The sequence below is a fragment of the Engraulis encrasicolus genome, chromosome 7 (genome assembly GCF_034702125.1).
Source record: "Engraulis encrasicolus isolate BLACKSEA-1 chromosome 7, IST_EnEncr_1.0, whole genome shotgun sequence".
NCBI classification, from domain to species: Eukaryota; Metazoa; Chordata; class Actinopteri; order Clupeiformes; family Engraulidae; genus Engraulis; species Engraulis encrasicolus.
Window position 1 is genome coordinate 18,630,127 of NC_085863.1, and position 25,790 is coordinate 18,655,916.

The following is a 25,790-nucleotide window of genomic DNA, read 5'->3' on the forward strand; positions in this document are numbered from 1 at the left end:
TCATGTGAAAGCATAGTAGAGATATCCCCAGTGTGTAGTGGTCGCAAATTAGCCCAAGATAGCGCACATATTTGTTTTTATTTTGTTCTGACGGGGGGCAGAACCTTGCCATCCAAGAGCCAGATCTGGCCCCAGGGCCATTTGAATAGCCCTGCTTTAGGCTATACTGAACAATTACTGTCAAACACAGGATAGTCCTTCAGTGGACCAGGGGTGGAGAAATGTATACATTTTGAAGTGGCCCTCTAATGAAAAAGGGTCCTTCACACCCCTGCAGTAGACTATGGGTCATGTCAACCTTGGAAGGTGAAAAACTGGATCGAACTCGGGTTCTTCTTTTCTTCTTTTTTATTTTTCATTATTTACATAGCAGCAGAAGTGTAGACAAACATTTCGGCTGTTGCCTTCGTCAGTGTCTCATGTCAACCTTGGAAAGTTAACTTTTGAACTCAAGTTTATTGACCCACATTAACTCAGTGAGGGCTAAAGTGAAAGTACATCTGCCAAAATGTCATTTCAGAAGACTTAAAACAATTGTTATTGAAAATAATAAGTCCAACTGGTAGCTTGCTTCTAACTAGGCCTAGTTCATGGAAAGACAAGGGGGGCTTGGGGGCCCTTGTCCTTTGGATTTTCACGTAGAAGTTTGAAAAGTAGTACCTTCTTTCGCCTGTGCGAGGCGTTGTTGCATGTGTGACTAGTCACCACTATTTCGTTGCGAACTATGTCGATAGATTTTCTTTTCTTTATAAGATTTCGATGCAACCCATGGACCATGTGAAATATGACTAGCTGGCTTCGAGAAGAAACCCTCTGGGTTCGGATGACATTACTGACACCTACTTAAAGACCTTATCACGGAACATTTCTGAAGGACAGTATGTAATATTGCAGCACTTTATAAAACTGGTAACTTCAAGATTCGCTTGCTCAGTAAATCCGGAGTACTTCTTGGAAGTAGCGCAAATAAGACTGTTGGAATTTTGGGATGTGTTGTGTCCGTGCTGTGGAGGTGCGCAGCTGTTCGGCTGTCTTTCCTAAACAACTGATAATTGTTGTTGACTAGCAATACTGAGCTAGCTGGGAAGGTAACGCTGACGGACTGGGTTCAGAAACCACAAGTTAAAGTAAATCATCGCAAAGAAGATTTTACCCGAAAGCATTCATTGAGCATTGTCATTTGCCAAACTTGACGTCGGTCGGTGATATGGCCATTAAAAGACTTTTCCGATGCGACAGGTCTTGCAGACATGTAGTTTGCTAGCTCTGTTTAAGTCACCGTGAACTTGACGCAAACTGTCTGCCAGCTACATAAACTTGCCTTGTGATAATGCTAGCTGGCTGAAATTCATCAAACACGGGCAAAACGGAAATCTTAACTTTGAACCCAACGCTTGCAACTGGGCCCCAGGAGTCAGGTAGAGATTTATTTACTGAAGAAGAGATATGTTATAAAACGGAAACTAAGGAGGGACTATTTCCCATTGAATAAACGGCTGCAAGTTGCCCCGTACTCTAGGCGTGGGGCCTGCTGGTCAGGCTTCTGCCGGGTTTGATTACAAAGTCAAGCCGAGTAGGCGCGTCTGGTCCTGGAAGCACTACCGCTTGCCCTCAGGCCCCAAGATCTGAAATGGAGAGAATGGAAGTCGACCAGTGCGCAGGCGCAACTTGTGGAAGCGGAGGAGGGGCTCTCCGGAGGTCGAACAGTGCTCCTATGATCACCAGTGTCAGGTTTGAAAAATAATGGGGAATTAAAATACTGCACGGATAATTTTGCATTACATGTCCAGACACAGCATTTTGCCTGGTCAACCTTCATTTATCATGTATAGGCTACAGATTCTTCTTCTTCTTCTTCTTCTTCTTCTTCTTCTTCTTCTTCTTCTTCTTCTTCTTCTTCTTCTTCTTCTTCTTCTTCTTCTTCTTCTTCTAATAATAATAATACATTACTTAATATGCTACAAAAGACATATTTTAGGAAAATATATTGTAGGTGTTTTTCTCTTTTTAATGAAATTCACAAAATTTAGAATGTACACATATCACTTTATTGCTACTTTATTATCGTGTACTGTACAGCTAAGTTATGTCTACCACAGCCATTAAAAGTGAACACACAAACTTGTGTGTGTTGCTACTAAGTGCTCTAAGCAGTGATGTCTGGACCAGATTGGATGTCAGTTTGTGAGCAGGGTGACAAAACCATAAAATGATGTACACTACCGTTCAAAAGTTTGGGGTCACCTTCATTTTTCCAGTTATTTGTTTGCAACTCAAGTCGCAAACATCTTTTAAATAGCTTGAAATGGAATAATGGAAAGTACTGAACAGCCACAGGTGAAAAAAGGATTGATTACCCATAAAATTGGTTAAACTGGACAGAAGAGTGAAATCTAACCAAGCTTTTTCACCCATTTATTACATAGAAATACGTGTTCTAGTCCATTTTTCTACAGACATTTCTTTGGTTTATCGGAGAATGCATGGAACTATTGGAAAGCTCAGTGTCTGCCCTTTCCAATGGTAGGTGTATGACATTTGTTGGGTTGCCACCTCGTCCACAAATTCAAGTCAAAGTAGCTGCATGATTTTCTAGCCATCAGAATGAACCTACTTATGAATGCACGATCCATTGTCTCAGCGATGGTTTAGTGTGCAAGCCAGTGCCATACATCGTTGGAAAGTGTAGATTCTCCTCTTTCAGATGATGTGTATATCATCCTGCATTGTATGGATTGACAAGAGCAGACATCAACGTTTGCATGCATGGGGCTCATAGAGCTCATGGGCAATTCTGGACCTCGTCCCATCCCGGGAATGAATCTGTAGAACCGCAACTGGCTACTATTAATGCCAAAGGAGTCTACACTTTGATTACTACACCAGCCTAGACACTACCTTAGTAAAGGTACACTTTGATTAGTCAAAAGTTAGTGATACATTTTGGTCTATTCTATGCATTGCCTATACAAGTAAATCCAGTTACTTTTTCCAATATCAAATTGCTTATTTGTTGCATGCATTAATTTCAGGGAACAATAACTCTATACACTGATTTTATACCAGAACTGAAATTGAAAAGGAATAAGCTTAACTGTCAGAAAGAAGCATTGTGGGAGGAAAGTGTGGTGACCCCAAACTTTTGACCGGTAGTGTAGATGTACTGTATACTTTGACATGTTACACTTTGAAAAGTACATGCATTTTAATAAACTGTTGCACAATTTAATGAACAGCCATTTCCAAGATTCATTATTTCACAATGCTTTGAAATTTGTATGTATTTTGGGACACCGTGTAGAGAATAGAGATTCTAAAAAGATTAGGTAATCTGAATACTAATGTATTTTTCTCATGACAGTGACGGCATGACAGTGTTCAGCCCTACCTCCTCAGCCCGGTATCGGAGGAGTAGTGTCTCAGTCAACCCCAGCTGCCCTCCGCGAGTAAGCATTCATTTCTGCTTTACATGACACTTTTTTAGTTAAATTATGAAGTGAAAAAAAGTTGTACTAAGATTAGATATATTGACAAATTCACTGTCACAAGTCACTGCCACCACATTTTACCACACTTTTCATGGTTTTGGGGTACTCATTGAACTTGCTAACATGCCTTTTTTTGGCCCTAGGTCCTTTCTCTGTCGCATCCCTTTTCGTCAGCCAATGACAGGGCAGAGCACAAGCGACAGGTGGGTGTCAAACTAATTATTATATGTAGACATAATTTAATCTTTTTAAAAATATGTATTTTGGGCCTCTTTGTGCCTTCCTTTGACAGGACAGTGAAGTAGTGACAGGAGACAGTTGGGTAGGGCAGGAAAATGACCCAGTCTGGGTAACCGGGGCGATGTGGCTGCATACAGTATGGTATAGGATGTCTTAACGCAGTTTGCTAGAGCAGGGCAGGACACAACACACAGTGGCGTTTTTAGCCCAAAATTACCACAGGGGCCTGACAGGGGCCCACATGTTTTGAGGGGGGCCCATGTACCTTATATTCTTCAACCTTACTTTTGCCAAAATATCGGCCTTTTTCTAAACCCAGTGTTGCCTAAAAAACCTGCAAAAACACATGCTTCAGCATCTGAAGCACATACTAAGCATGAAATTAATTGAATTAAAAGCTGCTTCATTTTGCAGTATCACCCATTCATTCAGCTTTAACATACAAACTTTCTTCATTTACAAAAATGTTGAATTTCATGAGCCTAAAGCTACATCATGCAGCTCCTGGCACTAAAGTGAAAGTGAAAGCCCATTGGGAAACTCCTACTCCCATTGTCATTGTGACACAGCACTCCACAGCACACAAGTGAACACTGCACACTGCACACAACAAAATTGCATTTATGCCTCACCCGTGCAAGGGGGCAGCCCTCAGTGGCGCCCCATGGGGAGCAGTGCGGTGGGACGGTACCATGCTCAGGGTACCACTACGGTCAATGATAGCATTTGGCACAGTATTTGGCATCAATGGGTTAACCAACTTACCAATTTCATATTTAATCTAACTGTTAAATCACAATGAGCTGCATGCCTTGTTTGAAATGTGCTATACCAATTATTATTATTATGGAAAAAATATAATGGCAAGAACATACAAACTAGGGATGGGCGGTTTTGAAACAAATGTGTATCACAGTTTTCTTGATGACAATTGGATCTGCACATTTTTTTAAATATATATAAGTGGCGACTTTCCCCCAAACCTTTCTAACGAAAAGACTGAAATTAAATTTAAAAATGAGATAAAATCATGAATTTAAATTAATCTCCATTTCTATTTTATCACTTTTTCATTTCAATAATATTTTTATAATTAACAGTTTATATTTCCCTATCCAACAAAGTCTCAAATAAGAGAAAATGCAGCATTGCATAAAATAGCCTAAAATCTCCACCACGGGGCATTCAGTCCCAGTAGTAGATCTTTCAAGGAAGAAGGGTTAAATGATTATAAGCAGCTGCTAATTTCTCTGGCAGCTGTTTTGGGCTTTTTTCTAAGCCAGCCCAAAACAGCTTATTTCTCTTACACCTGGCAACACTAGTTGCTTATTTCACGTTCTACACCTGGCAACACTGGTTCCTAGGTCCGGCGTCCTGTTGCTTGCGCTTGACTAGTAGCGACAGAACAGTGGGAACAGAAACGAAACAGACTGAAGACACGGAAAACAAACGGATTTACTGACATTGTGTGTGAATATTTCCTTTGAATTAAAGGCCAAATCCAACGTAGAAGGTATTTTGTCCGGTGGTTTGTGTCATATGGTGATGCATTTCGCTCCTATTTTGCTCCCAAATCATTTCAAACAGCAATGTAGCAATGTTGTCTGTCCATTGCATTTGTAAGCTAGGCTACGTTAGCCTATGACAAAACTCATAAGCAGCCTTAATAGCAGTGCTGCAGCACACACAGTTGGGATGGCAATTAAATACCGTTATGAATCTGAGCACTGTTAATAATTAATAAAATAGCACCACATAGAATTGCCTTTTAACTCAGCCACATACAATAGCCTAAGTGCCCAAACCGAATGCATGCCACCATTCCGTTTAAAACCGGCTTATTCATCACCTACAGACACTTAAGGAAATGAATTGTTTCCTCACTTCAGCATGTTATCCAACTCCATTTAAGTCCAGCGATAATAGTTCAAAAAATGAAGAAGTTCTAGCTCACAAGTCTGCAGGTGGAACATCTTGCGAATCGGGTGGAGTGCGTGCAGGGGCAGTGGCATCCGAGCCTGGGGGCAAAGAATTGACGAAGGCCCCCCTACTCAACATGTGTAATGTCACTAGGACCCAATTCTGTACCCCCTCTGTGCCTGTGCCTGGGACAACTGACCCTCCTAGTCCCTTCCTGTGTCTGTTGCACTTGGAATCCGTCAATGCACGTTGCAAACCTGTTAGACATTATTTTTAAATTTTTGTATGATTGGCTGGCGCAGGGGCCCTAGGGGGGGCCTGGACCAATCCTACAGGGGCCCAGGCCCACCCTGGCCCCTGTCTAAAAACGCCCATGACAACACAAGATTGCATTCTTTAATCAGTTTGAGTACAAACGGTCACACAAAGCATAAACAAATTCACTTTCAAGTAACACTTTTTGTGCACCCAATTCTTATCCTTGTAATGTATCTATTTTGATGCATGGTGAATTGTGACCTGCTAACAGGTGATAGTTTTAAAGGTCCAGTGTGTAATATTTTGGTAGCTTCTTTATTTAGCCTTATTTAGATTTTTTGCTGCTCATTCACGTTTGTAGTATTTTTCAATATGTACTACCACCATCAATTTGTAAGTTTTTAATTATGGCTTGGAAATGTACACTTTTCATGCACTTTTCATTCATTAGACGGATCCACTCTTTTTTGAATGGGCAGCATACATTTTGTAAATAAACCTCTAAAATTTCAAGTCATGCAAATGTGTTTTATTTTCAAATTCTGTCAAATATTGTCAAATACTTCTTTCTGTATACCTGACATTACACAGAGGATTTAACATTCTCTTACATCAGACTCCAGATATGCAATGTTATGTACACACTGCACATTCATTCATTCATTCATTCATCCATCCATTCATTCATTCATTCATTCATTCATTCATTCATTCATGAAACAGCTGAAAAGAGTTGGCCTGTGGCCATATGTTATGTAGTATTTAATGTTGTTGAAAGAGGGCATTGCTTTTGCATCCAGTCAGTGTTGTATGAGTGACTGAAACCATAAATATCAGAGCATCTCTGTGTGTTTTATCATCATGTTTCTCCCACAATATAAATACTATGGCAAGTGGAACTAAATAAACAAAGGCCAGCCTGTGTGTACAATTTACATGGATATCTAACATTTACAACAACAACAGCACCAGTTATCGTAGACATTTCATCAGTGAGTGTGGGTGCCTTGGGAATTTAACCCGAGATTTTTGCCTTATCGCCACTTCTCTGTAATTGTGGTGCTGAAGCCAGCTGCTGAAAATGAAACCCAGCTGTGGTTAGACTGATGAAAAGCACTGTTTGCTTGTAGTTGTTGAAATATTATCAATGTTTTTGCAGCTTACTGTGCATTTTCATGAAAGTTCTAGTCAGTCTTATTCGTCATTGTGAGCACACACCACATCACAGCACACACTGCACAAAAGAAAATGAAACCTCTGTGTTTTGTCAAAACATGTCTCCAGCAATTACATTTTGTTTATTGCTTTGTATGTGTGTTTGCTCCCACCTCAGAATGAGAATATGGAGCTGACACTCAGGGGCAGTCTGCAGAGACTAAGGTGAGTACGGGCAAGACAGTGCAACACACCTCCATTGAACATTGTCATGTAGGCTAAATAAAATAGAGAAAAAGAGAACCAGTGTGTGAAGAAGTTTTATTCTGTACAGTGTGATATAAAGAGAAGCCGTGTACGGAGAAGGTTTATTCTGTACAGTCAATGATAGATGTTAAAAAGAGAAGCAGTGTGTGGAGTTCTATTATGTACAGTGTTGACTAAAATGACTAAAAATTGACTAAGACTTAAATTGATTTTCGTCATTTAGACTAAGACTAATACTAAATTGGGAAGGCAATGACTAAAATATGACCAAGACTAAAATTGATTTTCGTCATTGTGACTAAGACTACGACTACATTTTAAAAAGCTGACAAAAGTAACACTGGTCTTTACAGCATAGCATAGAACAGTACAACACAACACAGTCAAACTGAGCATATTACAGAACACAATACAGAATGGAACAGCACTGCACAGAACAGCTTCACAACTACCCACATGAGTATATGGTGATTGTAACCATTTAAAAACAACATGTTTTGAGGAGCTCAAATTCTGTTTGCGTGTAAATGAAAAGTCGAAACAGATGAAAAGATCATACTGTAAACAGGGTCTGATATTATTATTTGAGGGGTGGGTCAACTACGGTAACTGCTTGATTGTTTAACTCAGGGGTGTCAAACAGCAGTCCCGGGGGTTCGGATGCGGCAAGCGAGATGGTTAAATCCAGCCCCAGACTTGTAGAGGGGGAAAAAAGCAAATAATGTCAAAAAAGAGTTGTAAATCTCTAGCCCATTATGAAATTGCTGCAAGTGTATGAGATTTCAGGTTGTCAGTACTTGAGAACCTTTTTTGCTCGTCATTTACGCTACTGATATGCCCACTGACATCCATCTCCACATGATTGACTTGCAATGTGATTCCGATATGAAGCAGCAATTTGCAACATGTCACCAAAACGTTACTGGTCCGACACACTTCAGATCAAATTCACTGTATGTGGCCCCTGGACTGAAAATGTATTTGACACCCCTGGTTTAACCCATTGATGCCTGATGACTCGAATATGTTGTTTGACCTTTGCTGCCTGGAGCGACATACATGCTGCATTCAGGCACATGAGATTTTAGCTTTTTTTCATAAAAATGTGATTATGTTACAGCTGAATGAATACATTCCAGTGCATGATGAGTCTTATTTCATGTTTTTATGTGCATCAGAGGCTGAGATATTTAGGTTTTTATAGGCTGAGGACAACTTTCCTAACAAGGGCTTAGGCATTCAGCAGGCGATTTTTGCAGGTGCTTTAGGTGCCGTTTCCACGTAGCTGGATATTTTTATATGTGGATATTTTTTTCTCCTGCTTGTATTGGTTTTGCATTGGTTTTGGCCTTTCGTTTCCACGTAGCAGATATTTAAAAATCCAGGTGCAGGAGAAAAAAATAGCAGGAGAAAAAAATATCCTGTTTAGGGGTCTGAAACGCATTTGTTACAATGGAGGATTTTTTTTATCCACATGTTGCGTTTCCACGTAGCAGGAGAAAAAAATACCCTGCTAAAAAAATATCCTGCTACGTGGAAACAGCACCTTAGACATCAATGGGTTAACTGACTGATTGCCACCTGCCTAGTTGGCTCCTCCCTGTGGACAGCAGAGGGAGGTACAATACAAGAACGGAGGAATGTTGATTGTAGTTGTGCGTTAAATTCAAGTTTTAACTAGAGGAAGCCTGTTTTACCGTCAAATCTTTTTAACCCATTTTAGCCTGATGCAGCCTATGTGTTGTTTCACCTTTGGTGCCTGGAGCAACATATACGCTGCATTTAGGATCTTGAGAGTTGTTTTTTTTTATTAAAAAAGTGGATAAGGTGGAGCTGAATGAACACATTCATGCAAGATGAGGGTCCTAGCGTTTAAATGTAACTTATTTCATGTATTTATGTGCTTCGGAGGCTGAGATAATTTGGTCTTAATAGGCAGAAGGCACCTTTCCCTAAAAAGGGCTTACTGTAGGTATTTATTCAGCAGATGTTTTTTGCAGGTGCCTTAGGCTGAAATGGGTTTAAAACGCAGAAGAAAGAACCAATGGCTTTGTCCTCATGTCAACTCATCTAGCATTACTGTCAGGAAAAATGTAAGAGGAATGTACAAATGTCTATTTTCCAGTTACAGTGGATTGACGATGGGGTTCTGCATTTCTCTTTTTCTCTATATAGTGCCTCCCAGCCGGTCCCAGTGCCCACAGCAAGCCACTGGCATGATCACTTACCAGTGGTGAGTTTTCAGTTTTACTACGAGTCCACAGTAGGTGTTATTAGGCTGGACAGAAGGATGCCAGTGCCAGAGCTGGTTCCTGCTCCAGTTCAAGGGTGGATCTAGCCAATTAGGGGCCCTAGGCAAACATGGGGTCCTCAAAAATCATTGCATAGACAAGAAGTTTGGTGTTTTGGTGCTAAGTGTTTTGTCTCATACAGTATATAGGCATCTTCGATTACTTAGCATGAGTGACAAATTAAGATCAAGTCTACTTTTTTGTGTGTTTACCGCAGTCCGCGACTGGTGTCACAGTTGGGGCCCCTAGGGAGAACAGATTTTGTCGGGGCCCTAGGCAATTGCCGAGGCTTGCCTAATGGAAAGTCTGCCTCTGCACCAGTTACACTGGGACCCAGAGTGCTTTACTGGCAAACGACTTGCCTTCATTCGTAACGTTGGTTGTTATCACGTGACCTGGCTGAACCTGAAGCTTACATCTGTTCTGTTGTCATGGTCGTCATATACTTGGAGTCGTGTATTGCTTGGTGCGTCTGCTCACAAAAAGTTGGAAACACTGAAAAAGTAAAAAAAAATTGAGACACACACGAGGCTCGTGTCAAAACTGTGTATTGTATCTGAAAAGTAACAAAAGAAGTCAGTGGAGTGTTGCTCCAGTTTTTTCCACTGACTTCTTTTGTTACGTTTCAATTACATTATACCGTTTTCAACACGAGCCTTGTGCGCGCCTCATTTTTTGTTTTGTTTTTAGTGTTTCTAACTTTTTGTGAGCAGACACACCAAGCAATACACGACTCCAATTCTATCTACCATGACAACAGAACAGATGTAAGCCATATAAATATAATTGTCATTGAGCAGCATTCAGTATAATTTTACAGTCTGTGAGAGGTGTTTGTTCATCAGAGCCACTTGTCTTGCTTGTTCTTCTTAAACCTTTGACCTATACTGTGAGGTTACTATAGCTATTGTAAAGAAAAATCTGATAGTAATTCTGATTGTAATGAATGAAGTTGTGTTCCTGTGAATATAATTGTATTGTATTATAGCTGACTTTGACATTTCTTTGGCCATTATAGTTGTTCTTGTGTTTCCCTCTGTAAGGGTTTCCACAATCAAGACAGTGGGGCGACTCCCAACTCTTCCCCTAGTCCAATTAGACGCTTCAGAGGGTAAGTTATTCAACACACACACACACACACAGACACACACACACACACACACACACACACACACACACACACACACACACACACACACTCTGTCCACTGAAATAGTTCATGCTCAGTGTGCGTATTGCCATCTAAAGCACAGAAATATTTGCCTGGCTCTTGCCCGACCTGTAGTTCCACGCAGCTTCGTTAGCTCCACTACTAGGTCTGGGAGAGCACGTGTTGGCTCCGTCTTTAGAAAGCATGCCTTTATCCATCATTCCGTCTGTCCTCGCCACCAACAAATACCTTCAAAACGCTTTCTGTTGATCTTTAAAGCGTCAGTAAAGTCTATAATCTGTCCTGCCGCTCCTCAATGCGAGCTGCCATTGATATTGACTGCCATTGATTATTTTTTTTGACTGGAGAAATGGAATCCTGCTACAGTCTCCCAGACCTCTGTGTGTTGGAGCTCCACCAGGGGGCTCCAGAGCTACACACACACACAGAAGTGTGGTGAGAACCGGGCTACAGATTTTTTTATTTTTTTTTAAGCTCTTTTCGTCTGACCAGCATGCTGTACAGTAGACAAAGCCTCAAGATTGTTTCAGCATATAGACCCAACAGGAGTGCTATTACAGTTCATAAAAGAGCAGACAGAACCCCTTTTCCCCCTGTGAGTGGGTGTGTGAAATGTTTGATCATCAATGTTGCCATGACGGCCTGTATAACCCTATGCTTTTCGTTTTTATTTTGTTTTTGTTTCCACAGCGGTTCAGTCAGCTCAGCCGTGAGGTGGCCTGCTCTGACTCCACTGAAGAGAAAAGGTAGGAACACTGAACAGAAATAATTTCAGAAAGATTTCTTTCTTACTTACTCCACTGAAATTCTAGAGAGGGGGTATTGTTTTTAGTGTTGTCTGTCTGTCCAGGGGTTATATTGGGATTTTCTGTGTGTGTGTCTTCAGAAAAGATGGAGTTATTGACCCCGTTCATTTTGGGGCAAAATTAGGTCAAAATTGTGTCACTAAAAAGGAGAGTTCTCTGAGTTCTCTCAGATATGGTCTAATCTACCTCAAACCAACCTTTTTCTCTTTCTGTTTGACATAATGTTATCCATTGCAACCGTGAAAAAACTGGGCTGACTGGGATGGGGATTATTGTGTCTCTGACTAATTTTGCTGTTTATTATAGGAGGTGTGGAATCAGACGGACCCCCAAAGAAGCTATTTGTTGCCGGAGTAACCGAACCAGCTCATGTAACAAGTTATACAGTCAGGTACGCCATTACATCAAGGTGGACACTTGGTTGTTTTTTTCAAACACATTCATCGCCACTTTGTTCCAGAATGCATTCCATTTGCTGCTTCAACAATTGACACAATACTGCTCTGTGTTCTGTTGTGTCTGCAGTGTTTCCCAGGGAGACGAATCGTCCACGGGAGGGCATCCTGTCTGTACAGGTCCCCAGAACAGCCCCATATCCCTGTCTCCGCCGCCTCCCTTCTCCCCCCATCACCCCAGCCACTAGCGGTTCCAGGCATCCAGGAACAGACAGCATGCGTGGACCTGCAGCAGGGTATTTGGGGTCACCGGAGCAACACGCTGACCTGGTGTTAGCGCTGTTATCTCTGCTCACATCAGTTAAAACAGAGTTCTGGCAATCAGTGTTCTCTCTACACCATCACAGTCTTTCCATTCAGGACAACAACACTGTTAAACTTCTAAAAGCTGTATATAATGGACACACTTAACGTTTTGAAGCAGCCTTTGTCGAATCAGTAATGTGCCTATGAGAGAGAAAAGGATGGTGTTTGTTGTGTATGGCGAGAGTTTTAAGTGTTCCTACCTGGTTCTTCGGCACTGCACGTTGGGTAACCAAAATACACTCTGACCATGATGTGATACAGTTTGGACATTGGGGTGGCGGTCAGGGTGCATTATGGTTGGCGTTCTGTGGTCCTAGGTTCAAAACCATGGGGGGGAGAGAAAGACTGCTCCGCTCGGCCCCTTTGCTACAATGATTTAAAGTACATGTTGAGTATGTGACGATATCACAAACCACAAAATTTGTCAATGCAGTTACATCCCAGGTGATGTGATGCATTGATGTAATGTAGGGCCTGGCATGGCACTTCAAATACTTTTTTGTCTGGGAATCCTATGGTGAGATTCAAGCTGAATAGTGTCTACTATTTGGATAGCAAACTAGAAATGAGCTGTTCTACTGGATCCATACCTCAACACTTTGGGTTGGGTGTTCAGTCGTGGGGTCTTTTCCACATGCAATAGTATTAGAGAGGGAGGCCACTCACCGGTAATATAAAAAATGTGTTCCTGTTTTTATGAACCAGTTTTATGAACCAGAGAGAGAGAATACCCTCTGGTGCAGTGTCAATAGCGTGGTCCAAAGTAGCCTACTGTTGCATACAGTAGGTTTGCGTTCCAGGCCCAATCCAAAAAATAAGTGGAACACGAGACTTCTCTCACCTGAATTATTCCAGTTCCCATATGAAATGAAAGAGCCCAAATAACGTTTTTTTCCCCACCATATGTTAAATTCATGTTGACATGTCACTAGTTGGGATTGAGTGTGGAACTCAACAGTCCAGGACAGTGAGAGAGTGATCAATTGGAGAGGAAACGGCCGCTATGCCTGTGCGTTCCTTTTATACATGTACAGTATGTGAATATATTTTAAAAAAAACAATAAATACACATTCGAGCCAGGTCAATGCCAAGCTCCTGGCCAAGTCTTTCATAGTTGGGAATGCCCCAGTCGTCGAACACAGTTGTAGACATATGTAACACGTTAGGGCTTTAAGGAGAGGGGTTACCCCAGGACAGGGTTTGAAAAGAGGTGTAAATCCTGGGTTCAGAAAGGTAACAAAAAGCCCTGCCGTGAATTTGATCCAATCTCAGCTGACTCAGCTGATTGTAATGAGTACTCAAGGCAGGTAGACCACCTCACTCAGTGATGTCACTTGTGTAGGAGGGACATTGGCAGGGTTTCTACTACTGAGCTGGGATTTAGTTTTCACACATCTGGTTTTGGTTAACTTGCCTCACAGTCAGGGAATGCTGGGTACTCGAGAAGATGGAATCAGGGATTAGAAAAGTGTAAAATTTCTATTTGCCTGGCTCTCTTGGTATTAAGTGTTGCTTAGAGGATCACACATTGAAAATAATCACAGCGAGTTGCTCTTCCTTTCCCCCATCTTGACTGTGGTGTAAAGTTGTATTTATAATTCTTCGGTCCGCGCATGACTCATGTAAAAATAACAAATCGTATCATGCTGCTGACAGAAGATTCAAAGACGTTCAGGAATAACTGAAATAGTGATTGTTTTGTGTTCCTCTTGTAAAGACCGCATTGAATATTCACATTGAAGGAAAAGATGTGATTCTATTTACAGATACCTAGTTTTTGCTTCCACCTTTGACTATTTGCACAGTATTTGTTGTATGATCAATATTGCTGTTACATGAGTGGGATCATATTTACAGTTATATCCTTTAATTTTTGTGTGTTTGTTTGTTTTCATGTTCAGATAATGTTGACTTGAGCATTGCGCCTCTATTTCACTTTCTGTTGCTCTTTAAAGAGTGAATTGTACAGAGTTAGACATATGTATGTTAAACTTAACCCAAAATCAAGACCATATACAAAATTCTTTTAAATGGCCTCAGATGTGAAGAGTTGTTTATGTCTATTGGCACTGCTAGGGACAGCCAGAAGCACTATAGAGAAATTTGTTAACAAATGCAGCTGTCATATTTTGGCAAATATACGTAGAGCACAGCATTCCATGCTTTTTGTCCAAAGCCTGCAAACTTTGCCCCAGCACAAACCAAACCTTAGATTAAGTAACAAGACTGAAAGGAATGTAAATCACAGTGACATAACATACAGGTATGTGTGAATTCAATTGTGTGTCTTAATTGGATGTTTAAATGATTACCCATTCTGTGAAAACCCAATGCATTTATCTTTACCACAACAATGTCAAGATGTAGAGAAAATGCTGCCCTGCAATAACTTAAAAGAAACTTTAGGACATGGGTTTTTAAGATGGAAAAGACATGTTTCTTCTGTAATACTGTCTTCTACTTTCACATGCAACTCTGCTTATTTGTCATAGAATTACAGAGTTTGAAAAGTACAAGGAACTATTCATTAACTATGGGGTGTGAAGCTAATAGTTTCATTAGTGACTTGTGACTTGTACACACTTGAAGGTGCTGCATCTGATCATTGTAGTGACTTCCTGCTAATTCTTCCAAAAAAAGGAGTTGACCACCATCCCAAATACTAGTGTGGGTATTTCTCTACAAGCCTACAAGCATTGGGATACAGAGGGGACACCGGCCCTCTGAGAGCGTTTGAGTACAGAACACACTGTGCTGGTGCAGTTCACTTCTTTTTATTCCACAGTTAACAGAGTTACACTATATGGCTTCACACAACCATTTATCTCCAAATATTTATATGGTTTCACAGCTCATCGACAGCATGTGTGTGCATGTGTACTGTATGTCTATAAAGGGTTCCTCGTGTGTCAACAGGAAGTCAAAATGCGCAGAGGGTGCAAGTCAATCTTTGTCCTCCTGTCCTTCCCTGTGTCTTCTTGCCTCTTGCCTCACTGTGTTCCCACTAGAGCATGACACAGGAGTGGATTTTCACTCCCATACCATCCCGGTCCCAGAAAAAAAAATCCCATCCCGGACTGGAGTAAAATAAACAAATCCCATCCCGTCCACTCCTGAAAAGAGTCTCCCAATCCTGCCCACTCCCACTCAAAATCAACCCCACTCCCATTTCGTCAAAAAAACGAGGCTTTTTTGGTTGTTTTTTAAAGAAAAAATAAGCGGCATTCCCGCTACCGTTCATTTTTATTCCCGCTCCTGCCTGCTCCCATTCATCTTTATTCCCGCTCCTGCCCGCTCCAGTTCATCTTTAAAATTTTGACTCCCATCCCGCACGGGAATTCCTGAAAAATATCATCCTCTAGTCCCCACCTCTGTGGCAAAAACCATGAACTTCCCCCACTATCAACAAGTGCAGATTGAGTTTTGGGGGATTTTGACCATTCAGCATCCCTGTTGCAAATGAGAGAATGGCCTTTGCTTTATGTTTTTGCAAAATGTTGAATAAAAACTTCACATCCTTCCTGACCTACCTGAATAAAAACTTCAGTCATTGATGAGGTCGAGCCAGAGCCCACAGGAAAGGATGAGAGGACACAGATGACTTACACCCAGAGAGTCCTTTTTGCTGGCTTTATCTTGAGTATATACGTACACAAGCGCACTGTGCTTTCAAATACTGTCCGGAAAATGTTTGCACAGCTCTGTAGAGTATAGCTTATGTATATGCTTTTAGAAGTATTTCGACATGTTTTCTCCTTCAAGTCATTAGTAGGCCTATGTCTTTTTTTGTCTGGTTGTCCACTTAATTAGCAGTGCCTTCATCAGCAGAAGTCCCCCAAAAATGTTGCCAAATATATGTACATATATTTTTTCTCACTTTAACTTTGAAAAGGAATATACATTTCTTGTTGTAATGTTATATTTAATTGTTTCTGATTATTTCTTGTGGTCATTATTAGTTTGTCGTTTTCTTTTCCCATTTCTTTTTCTTTTGAAATTGTCTTTTGAATAATGTTCAAGGTATCCACCAACTGTATGACCTTCAATTGCTGGGGTGTAAAAGTGGAGAAACAGCGACAGTAGAGCTTTCTGGGTGCGTTTCTCGACAACGTTATTGCTAACTAAGTTAGCAACTTACTTGGTTGCAATGCAATTTCCCATTGGCAACCTAACTGGTTAGCAACAATGCTTTTGAGAAACAGGGTCCAGAGCCATGGGCTTTAAGTACCAGTGCTTGGTTAGTGTCTCGCTATTCAGCATCTCTTATCTCTGGTGTTTTATCGGCAACTCTCTAATCTGTTTCCTGTTACTTTTGGTTATGAAGAAATGTGTTACTTCACTGGCACATCAGAGATTGCAGAGGAAATACTGCAGACATGGCAACTTTGTGTTGTACCATTTTGACCCATCATCTGAATGCTTTTGAGAAGAAGCAAAAACAAAAAAAAAATTGCAGATGTTAAAGGTTCAAAGGCAATGGGGAAAGTGTGTGTCTGTGTGAAACTGTTGCTTCAGAAGAGCTATTATAGCTTCAGGAATAGAAGGTCACTTGAGAAGAAGGACTGGACTTGTTTTGTTTTGTATTTTTCTTTTACTTTATTGGCGTTCACCACTGCCAGTGCCTCATGTTTTGGCAGTTGAATTTACTTTGTAAATGCTTTCAAAATTCAAGTCATGAGAAAAGACTGTGTATTTTTATGAAGCTGTAATATACAAAGCTGAAGGCAATGCAGATACGTTCCATTTCCTGACATTTTTCTCATGGTATAGTTGACTGACATGTAAAAATGTCAATTTTTTATTGACAGAAAAGAAAGAAAGAAACATGCTGCACACTTTTATTATATATATTGTATATGAATGCAATCATGATAATAAAATTCTTATCATATCATGACTTTAACAATATGCATGTGCTTCATTTTCAATGGATTTCCTGCACAGCCTATTCTACACAGCTCTCAATGACACTTGACCTTGCTAGCGTTGTAGTAAACCCTGTGCTCCAACACTATAGAGAGAGACTCCCACAGTGTACTGTACTGCATACCACATATCACAAACCTGTTAGTCTGCTGATCTGCATTGTATTACCTCCGCCAAGGAAGGAGGTTATGTTTTCTGTCACGTCAGTTTCTTTGTCTGTCAAAAAGTTATGCACTGATTTTGATGAAATTTTGTGGAGTTGTTGGAAATGACAAAGGAACAAGTCATTGAATTTTGGTGGAATTAAAAAAAAAGATTCTTCACCATTTCAGTATAAGGCACATTTTGAAAACAGTTTTTAAAATAGGGTGTTACATATTCAAATGTTCTATTAAACAGCTTCCTTGGCGGAGGTCTGCTGCACTCTGAGTGCATTTCTAGTTTGGATATACAGTGCCCTCCATAATTATTGGCACCCCTGGTTGAGATGTGTTAAAAGCCTTAAAATAAATTCAGTGTTTATTGCAGAAGAATACTGTCACACTGAAAATTGTAGGAAAATGTAGCCTTCAACTCAAATGAATTGTAAGAAAGAAAAAAAAATCCCTGACTAAAAAATAATTATTTTTCATTAAATCACCTGTTCCACAATTATTGGCACCCTTAACAATTCCCAGGAAATAAATATAATTGAAGCATTTCTGTCATTTCTACAGTAGTTTACAAAGTTTACCAGAGTATGTAGGAAAATTTAATTAGTAATTCATCACTTCCTGTTTCCCTGGGGTATAAATATGACGTGACACCGAGGCCATTTCTCTTATCCACTCTTAAACATGGGAAAGACAAAGGAACACAGCATACAAGTGAGGCAGATGTGCGCCGACCTTCACAGGTCAGGCAGAGGCTACAAGAAGATTGCCACTCAACTGCAGCTGCCCATATCCACTGTGAGAGGAATAATTAAGAAGTTCAAAACAACTGGAACAGTGGTAAACAAGCCTGGACGAGGACCCACGTTTATTTTGCCACCACGCACAGTGAGGAGGATGGTAAGAGAAATCAAAAGATCTCCAAAGCTCACTGTTACAGAATTACAACAAATGGTAGCATCCTGGGGTCACAAAGTCTCCAAATCAACCATCAGGCGCTGTCTACATGCCAACAAGCTGTTTGGGAGGCATGCACGGAGAAAACCTTTCCTCACTCACAATCATAAACGCAAGCGTCTGGAGTTCGCCAAGCGGTATTGGGGCTTCAACTGGGACCGTGTGCTTTGGTCAGATGAGACCAAGATTGAGCTTTTTGGCAACAAACACTCTAAGTGGGTCTGGCGTACCACGAAAGATGCGCATGCTGAAAAGCACCTCATACCCACTGTGAAGTATGGGGGTGGGTCAGTGATGCTGTGGGGCTGTTTCGCTTCCAAAGGCCCTGGGAACCTTGTTAGGGTGCATGGCATCATGAATGCTTTGAAATACCAGGACATTTTAAATCAAAATCTGTTGCCCTCTGCCCGAAAGCTGAAGCTGGGTCGTCACTGGGTCTTTCAGCAAGACAATGACCCTAAACATATGGCCAAATATACACAGAAATGGTTCACCAGACACAAAATCAAGCTCCTCCCATGGCCATCTCAGTCCCCTTACCTCAACCCCATTGAGAACCTGTGGGGTGAGCTGAAGAGGAGAGTACAGAGGAGAGGACCCAGGTCTCTGGATGATTTAGAGAGATTCTGCAAAGAGGAATGGCTGAAGATCCCTCTTTCTGTATTTTCCCATGTTGTGAAACATTGTAGGAGAAGATTAGGAGCTGTTTTGTTGGCAAAAGGGGGTTGTACAAAATATTAACACCAGGGGTGCTAATAATTGTGACACACATTATTTGATGTCAAATAATTATTTCTTTATGTGGGATTTTTTCCCCACTGAATAAATGCACTTGTATTGAAGGTTGGATTTTTCTCTTTTTTTCCATTAAGGTCCCATATTATTTAGAAAAAAAATAAAATAATTGGAAGCTAAAAAACACATCTCAACCAGGGGTGCCAATAATTATGGAGGGCACTGTATTTTATGCAAATTCAAAAGCATCTTTAGTAAGATGTTTATACAACAGACACTTGCATACTGGTCTACCATGCACTACACCATAGCTGTGATTCTGTAGGCCTACATTTGTTTAGTGCAGGCCAAGGAGATGCACCATTGGCAGTCCGCCAAGTTTCAAGGGTCCTGCATGTAGTGAGGCCTCCTCATTGTAATGACTAGTGTAGGACTAGTGTCATTATGTTGTCAAGTGTCTTCAATGTTTTAACAGAGGGTCTGCCTGTTCTGAATATGCACTTACCATCACAAGCAAGCACTTGCATAACACAGGTAATCACTACCAAGCATGAGGTCCATTGTGCAGAGTTCTTTGGAAAATTGACTTATAGCCTGTTAGCTAGAAAGAAAACATAACCTCCTTGGCGGTGGTAATAACCACCTTATCCTAGTGGGTCAGGATTAGGGGCAATAAACAGCTGGTCACACACCTGGTCACTGTCAAGGAAAGTAAAAGGTGCTTCAACTCATCTGCCCTTCAGGTTTCTGGGCAGTTTGTAGTATTCAACTGAGTTGCTCGTAATGCTATCTATCAAAAGGAACCTATTTTTAATCAATTCAATCTTTTTTCTATCAATCCAATATTTCTCTTAATTAGTTTTCATTTGATTAACCTAATGCACGACCAGAGATACATCCATATCTACCACAAATTTGGCCATAAGAGGAAGTCGAAGTGTTATAATGGGTGTGTGCGTCGATTGTTACAATGTGTCAGCTGTTACTTGTAAGCCAAAACAGCGCATTGGAACATGTAGAAATCACTGTAGCGACGTTATGGTTCATCCCAGAAAAGGACTACACTTTCACTGTATATTCTGTTTCGAGCAGAATAAAAAAAGAAATACCCAGTCGCACTGATTTGTTGGTGAGATGATGACTGAGCAACCGCTTGGAAATAGTTTCATCCTGAACCTCCCCCTGTGTACGATAGTGGTCCGCTCCCTCTGGCGGAAGTGCGTGCACTCAAGCACAGCCTGGATTTCGAGGGGAAGAGCGAGAAAGTTGACTCTACCTGGGGGTAACTTGACGTGACTTGACAACATTCGGCGAGGACTGAATTCGATGTCAAAATGAGACGAAAAGAGAAGAGGTTGCTGCAGTTTGCTGGTTTACTTATAGCAGCACTTCTCTTCTTGCCCAATGTGGGTCTGTGGTCCTTGTATCGAGACCGAATGTTTGAAAACTCGCCCGAAATCGTGGAGGGACCAGGAGGCAGCTCTCAACAATTGCAGGTAGGTGTCTAATCAAGCATGGAATGTTTTATGCGTTGCGGTGTATGTTCTGAAGTTGCTTATACATGTTTGCTTATTCATCGCGCTTTGTTGAAGTCTTCCTGCCTAATGTCAATCTTCGGTTCTAGCTCTAGTTTGTTTCTCTGTGGCAGCTAGCTAACAGGCTGCTGATGGATAGACTGGCATGATGTGATGCTAGATGCATTCTTTAATCCTGGTCTGAAGTTTCAGTGACAAGATTGTCCATTTCTTTCTAGAGTAAGCAATGTCCAGTTCCAAACGTAGAACTGCACGGTGTACTGCTACTATAGTTTGGCTCTAAATCTGTTCACCAAAAGTGAAAGTCTACTTGGAGACTGACGAGCTGGATAGGCTATTGGGCAATTCAATTAAATCACTTCAGGCAGGGGTAACAAACGCTGTCTACAGGGCACAATTGCCTGTCAAACCGTGTCTTGCCAGCATGGCAGCCGATGTTGTAAAATCAAGATGCTTGCTTCACACACATTGTTGGTTCTGTAAAATACATAAACCCCAGGGAAGCATCCTAGTGCTTGTTCCGGATAGGAGGTCCTCCTGCAGCACCATGTGAGGGGACTGTCGGAAATGTTTCTTTTGTGAAGTTCAACAGTCACCTCTTCATGTTTTTTTTTTTTTTTTTTTTTTGCAGGGTCTGGTGTTATACGTGTAACAATAGGCAAACAGGGACACGTATTCAGAGGGTACATCAGGAACAGATGTCTGATTTGTTGATAACACAGACAGTTGACTGTGACACTATTTTGAATGCGGACAGGTTACCGCCCACCAAAGAAAATGACAGCATATCTGTCAGCATTAGGCTAGATGTAATCTGTTTGACACATGCAAAGGGTAGTTACAATGAATTGAATGGAAGTGCCGGTAGTGACAGCATGTCACAGTCTCTCATTTCTAGACAAGGGAAGTAAGAATAATAGGCCATTTGTTCACACTCACACTTGGTTGCTTTTTCCGTACAGAGTGAGTATACAGTCGTGTGTGTGTGTGTGTGTGTGTGTGTGTGTGTGTGTGTGTGTGTGTGTGTGTGTGTGTGTGTGTGTGTGTGTGTGTGTGTGTGTGTGTGTGTGTGTGTGTGTGTGTGTGTGTGTGTGTGTGTGTGTGTGTCATGTATCACACTCCAAAGACAGGGACCTCTGTGTGTACATGAATGTGTGAGCTTCTCTGTATGCCTCTGAGCAGGCACACTCTACTCGAGGGGAAACCAAACCAGCGCATCCAAAGGAGGCAGGTGCAGAGTAGAGTGGCTTACTGAGGGGGATGGCCACGGCACGGATGCAGCTCTGTTCTCTCTTTCTCACATGTCTACACTTTCTGTCCACACCCTGACATGTGAAATGCAAACCAACACTTGACTTGGCTTGAAATGAGAACCTTTATTTATCTCTCTCTCTGGAATTCATTAAGGGCAAGCTCTTTATCCATTCAGCCGATATAAGATGATCAGCATGAGCCAGCCAAGGCCATGGGTCGTCTGAGAGTTGGTTGAATAATATTATTCTTGAGCCATGACATACTAACACTATCTGTCATACACTGTGAAATAGCCTTGATCAACTTTGATCGTAAAGCTTAGGCCGCAGTTCACAGCTTCAAAGGCAATTAATTAATAGCGACTTCTGCCAAGTGTATTTATCCAAATCAGACGTGGAAGTACTGTAGGCAAATGGCTGTTAATCGTATTATTTGTTGAGGTGCTGCTTCCCGTCTCCATGTTTGTGTGTTGTCAGTCCATGACACACGAGTGTACATTAATGGATCCCACACTAGGCAACCGCGACACCACACCTTAACGCATATACGGACAGACAGACATGACTCACTCATGCACAACAAACTAATTCTCTCTCTCTCTCTCTCTCTCTCTCTCTCTCTCTCTCTCTCTCTCTCTCTCTCTCTCTCTCTCTCTCCCTCTCCCTCTCCCTCTCTCTTTCTCACACACACACACAGACACAGACACAGACACACTCACACATTTTGGACAACCTGTTTTTCTTCCATTAGCAGAATTAATGTAGACAAAAAATGTCATTTTGCTAAAGCCTGCCTCTTCCCCTAATTTATGCACAAAGCACAGGCACAGTACACGTTGTGACGTTAATTCAGCACTCAGACAGTAGGATGAAATGCACTGCAGTGTTACTTCAACACTTTGAGAATTGAATTATCATCACCTCAACAAAGGCTTCGAGGCACTCAGGCTCCCAGTTTTTAGCCGCCCACAAACACTGAACCGTACCATGCCACCACAATGGGAGCCATGCTCCTGTTTTTTAAATGAACTTAAATGCTCTTCATTAAAAAGCTTTATTGCATAGCCCTAGGCAGTCCTCAAAAACAGCATAATTGGTAATTAAAACGCATAGTCATCCAGGCTATTCTCCTCCCAGTTAACTACCAAAGCCATATTGAAAAACAAACACAATCTTGGCTTTAAATGCATTTTGTGTTTACAATTTGCACATTGTTATGACTGTGACATTACCACCAATGTACCACACTGTTATTGCTTATACCCACTGCCATCCCCAAACTGCATTAAAACACTTGAACTTAGATCCCCTTTCACATGCACAGAATAGTCTGACTGACTGCAATTACATCATATGCAATACGTAACAGTATTTCTGTGCTTGTAAGAAATATACATCCTTGAATCATTTAAACAGGGGCGGTCATGAGAGGTCATTCTGGGAAGAAATTATGAATGAATGAACCTCAGTCCCTCCCTTGTGATGAATGTGTAATGATCTATTCATTGAAGAAGGTTATATTGATTTGATTGTCAATATCTAGGCCAATCTTTGGTTTAATACTTCAGCTTTTCCTTAAAATCATAGCTAATCTAACTCTCAGATATTTACAGCCTCTCAGGAATTAGTCAAAAATTCAAAAGTAGTTATGTTACAAGTCTGCTTTTATTGACACGCTTGGTCTTTATTGTCTTTCAAATTCTTGTCTATAACAGTTAGCATGTTAAGTTACTTCTTTTGTACTCCAGGGAAGTGTGGTTTGGGACATCAGTATATGTTGTGGTCTGTGACTTGAGGGGGAAAAGTCTCATTTTACCTACAACAAAAATATGCCTCCAAAGTGAATTGTTCACCCTACTCCTCAGAGAAACACCACCTTCTTCCTCCTTCTGTAAACAGAGACCACAGCCTCGGCTTGCCACTAACATGCTGTAATGTAATACAGTCTCACTGGTAGTAGTACCACCAATGTTGTCAGATTGGGTGGTTTCCCGCCCAATTGAGCTGCTTAGGATGACCATCTGCGGGTAAAAATAGCATTTAGCAGAAAAAAAGCGCCCAGTTTTGGCCATAGAAATCAATAGAATTGGGTGGGATTTAGTGCTTCCAGGCGGGTTTTGAGCCTTTTTTGGGCTGGAAATCATCAAATCAGCCTCATCTGGCAACCCTGAGCACCACTGTTGTATTGAGGTGATGGAGATGTACCTGAAAACTCCCGTCCCATCCCCTCCCGTGAAAAAAAACTCATCATGATGTCCTTGACACAGTTGGAAGATGAATACTTATTTGTGTACAACGAGGTGGGGTGCTCGTCTGTATTACAAGCACGGCTCAATGTCACCTAGAAATTGTAGATGAGAAAAGGAAGAGGTTACTTCTTAAAGATGTACAGGATAACTGCGTGCGTGCGTGCGTGTGTGTGTTACTGGTATAATGAAGGTAGTACTGTGTACTAGTGTACTGTTCCCACATTGTGATATCAGTATCACTATAAATAAAGTATATGGATGCTGTTACTAGATTGACCACATATCTAAATGACCCATCCCTTGATACTAGTCTGTGTCCGTAGAGAGTAGACCAAGCACTGCTCTTCAGTAAGTAAGTAAGTAAGTAAGTAAGTAAGTAAGTATGCCACAATGGGGAAATTCATGTGGCAGTTGGACATGCACTAGTATTGTTGGACATGCACTAGTGTACAGCGATGCAAACAAATGTACATCCGGAGCCGTGATGCAAAGCAGGGACTGAAGGTGAGGCCGTCAACCCCATCTCTGCTCTTTTTTTTTTTAAGATATTTTTTGTAGTCTTTTTCGACTTTATTTGACAGGACAGTGTGAGAGGTTGACAGGAAGCGAATTGGGAGAGAGACGGGGAGGGGTCAGCAAAGGACCCGGGCCGGGAATCGAACCCGGGTCAGCCGCATGGCAGGCAAGTGCCCTATTGGTTGGCCACTGCAGGGCCCCCATCTCTGCCCTCAGTAGTGAATCTGGTGCAACAGCTGGGGGCTAGAGAGTAGAGACCTCCGCAATAAGGGATTATAGATTAACACAGACTCTAAAATAGATCATTTTCTAACCTCGCTCCCCGTCAAGCTGTCGGACGTGCAGCCTTAATCTGTCCCACATGAGATTAATGCACAGCGAGTGGAGTGCACTATATGCCTTTTGATGACACTACAGCCAGTGGAGTGCACTATATGCCTTTTGATGACACTGCTCTGGAGTAGATAACGCCCTCTTCATGCATCAAGACTCTTTCCCCCTCTCCCATGCACACTGATTTTACTCCCACTCTCTCTCTCTCACTCTCTCTCTCTCTCTCTCACTCACTCACTCACTCACTCACTCACTCACTCACTCACTCACTCACTCACTCACTCACTCACTCACTCACTCACTCACTCACTCACTCTCTCCCTCTCTCTCTCTCTCTCTCTCTCTCTCTCTCTCTCTCTCTCTCTCTCTCTCTCTCTCTCTCTCTCTCTCTCTCTCTCTCTCTCTCTCTCTCTCCTCTCTCTCTCTCTCACTCTCTCTCTCTCTCACTCTCACTCTCACTCTCTCTCTCTCTCTCTCTCTCTCTCTCGCACACCTATAGACTTACTATACATATACATACACAGAGACACACTCTCAGCTTCTCTCCATTTTCCGTGAGACACACATGCAGTAGACCTACTCACACAACCACTCACTGCAGCACAGAAACCATGCCATTACGTGCTCAACATAGATCCGGTGATGAGTGCTTTTGAGGTTTTAGAAAAAAGCCACTCTAACAGTAGCACTTACCACTTTATAAAGCAGTGGTTTGTGCATGGGCACACAAGATACCACATTACATGAACACATGATATTGCAGCAGAAATCTCTTC

General features: G+C 41.5%; 2 protein-coding genes across 3 annotated transcripts in view; both read left to right on the forward strand.

Annotated features, from left to right (window-relative positions):
- Nucleotides 1–408: 408 nt before the first annotated feature.
- On the forward strand, nucleotides 409–17,620 carry LOC134452539 (P2R1A-PPP2R2A-interacting phosphatase regulator 1). Its single transcript, XM_063202989.1, has 9 exons — nucleotides 409–1,731; nucleotides 3,362–3,446; nucleotides 3,632–3,691; nucleotides 7,240–7,286; nucleotides 9,504–9,561; nucleotides 10,663–10,730; nucleotides 11,481–11,536; nucleotides 11,903–11,987; nucleotides 12,122–17,620. Exons 1-9 carry the CDS (start codon nucleotides 1,631–1,633, stop codon nucleotides 12,237–12,239), a joined length of 678 nt encoding a protein of 225 aa, XP_063059059.1. The 5' UTR covers nucleotides 409–1,630; the 3' UTR covers nucleotides 12,240–17,620.
- A 2,740-nt stretch (nucleotides 17,621–20,360) lies between these two features.
- The window catches only part of LOC134452545 (polypeptide N-acetylgalactosaminyltransferase 10), a 22,426-nt gene continuing 16,996 nt past the window's right edge, over nucleotides 20,361–25,790 (forward strand). For both annotated transcript variants that reach the window (XM_063203001.1, XM_063203002.1), the window contains exon 1: nucleotides 20,361–20,624. In XM_063203001.1, the coding sequence (XP_063059071.1) occupies nucleotides 20,463–20,624 (162 nt within the window). In that variant the 5' untranslated portion in view covers nucleotides 20,361–20,462. The remainder of the gene's footprint in view (nucleotides 20,625–25,790) is intronic.

Excerpts from the sequence above, each read along its gene's own strand:
- LOC134452539 (XM_063202989.1), top strand. The coding sequence starts at position 1,631 with ATGGAGAGAATGGAAGTCGACCAGTGCGCAGGCGCAACTTGTGGAAGC. Across the intron at positions 3,692-7,239 it reads GGGCAGAGCACAAGCGACAG|AATGAGAATATGGAGCTGAC; the intron begins GTGGGTGTCAAA and ends CTCCCACCTCAG. Across the intron at positions 7,287-9,503 it reads GGCAGTCTGCAGAGACTAAG|TGCCTCCCAGCCGGTCCCAG; the intron begins GTGAGTACGGGC and ends TTCTCTATATAG.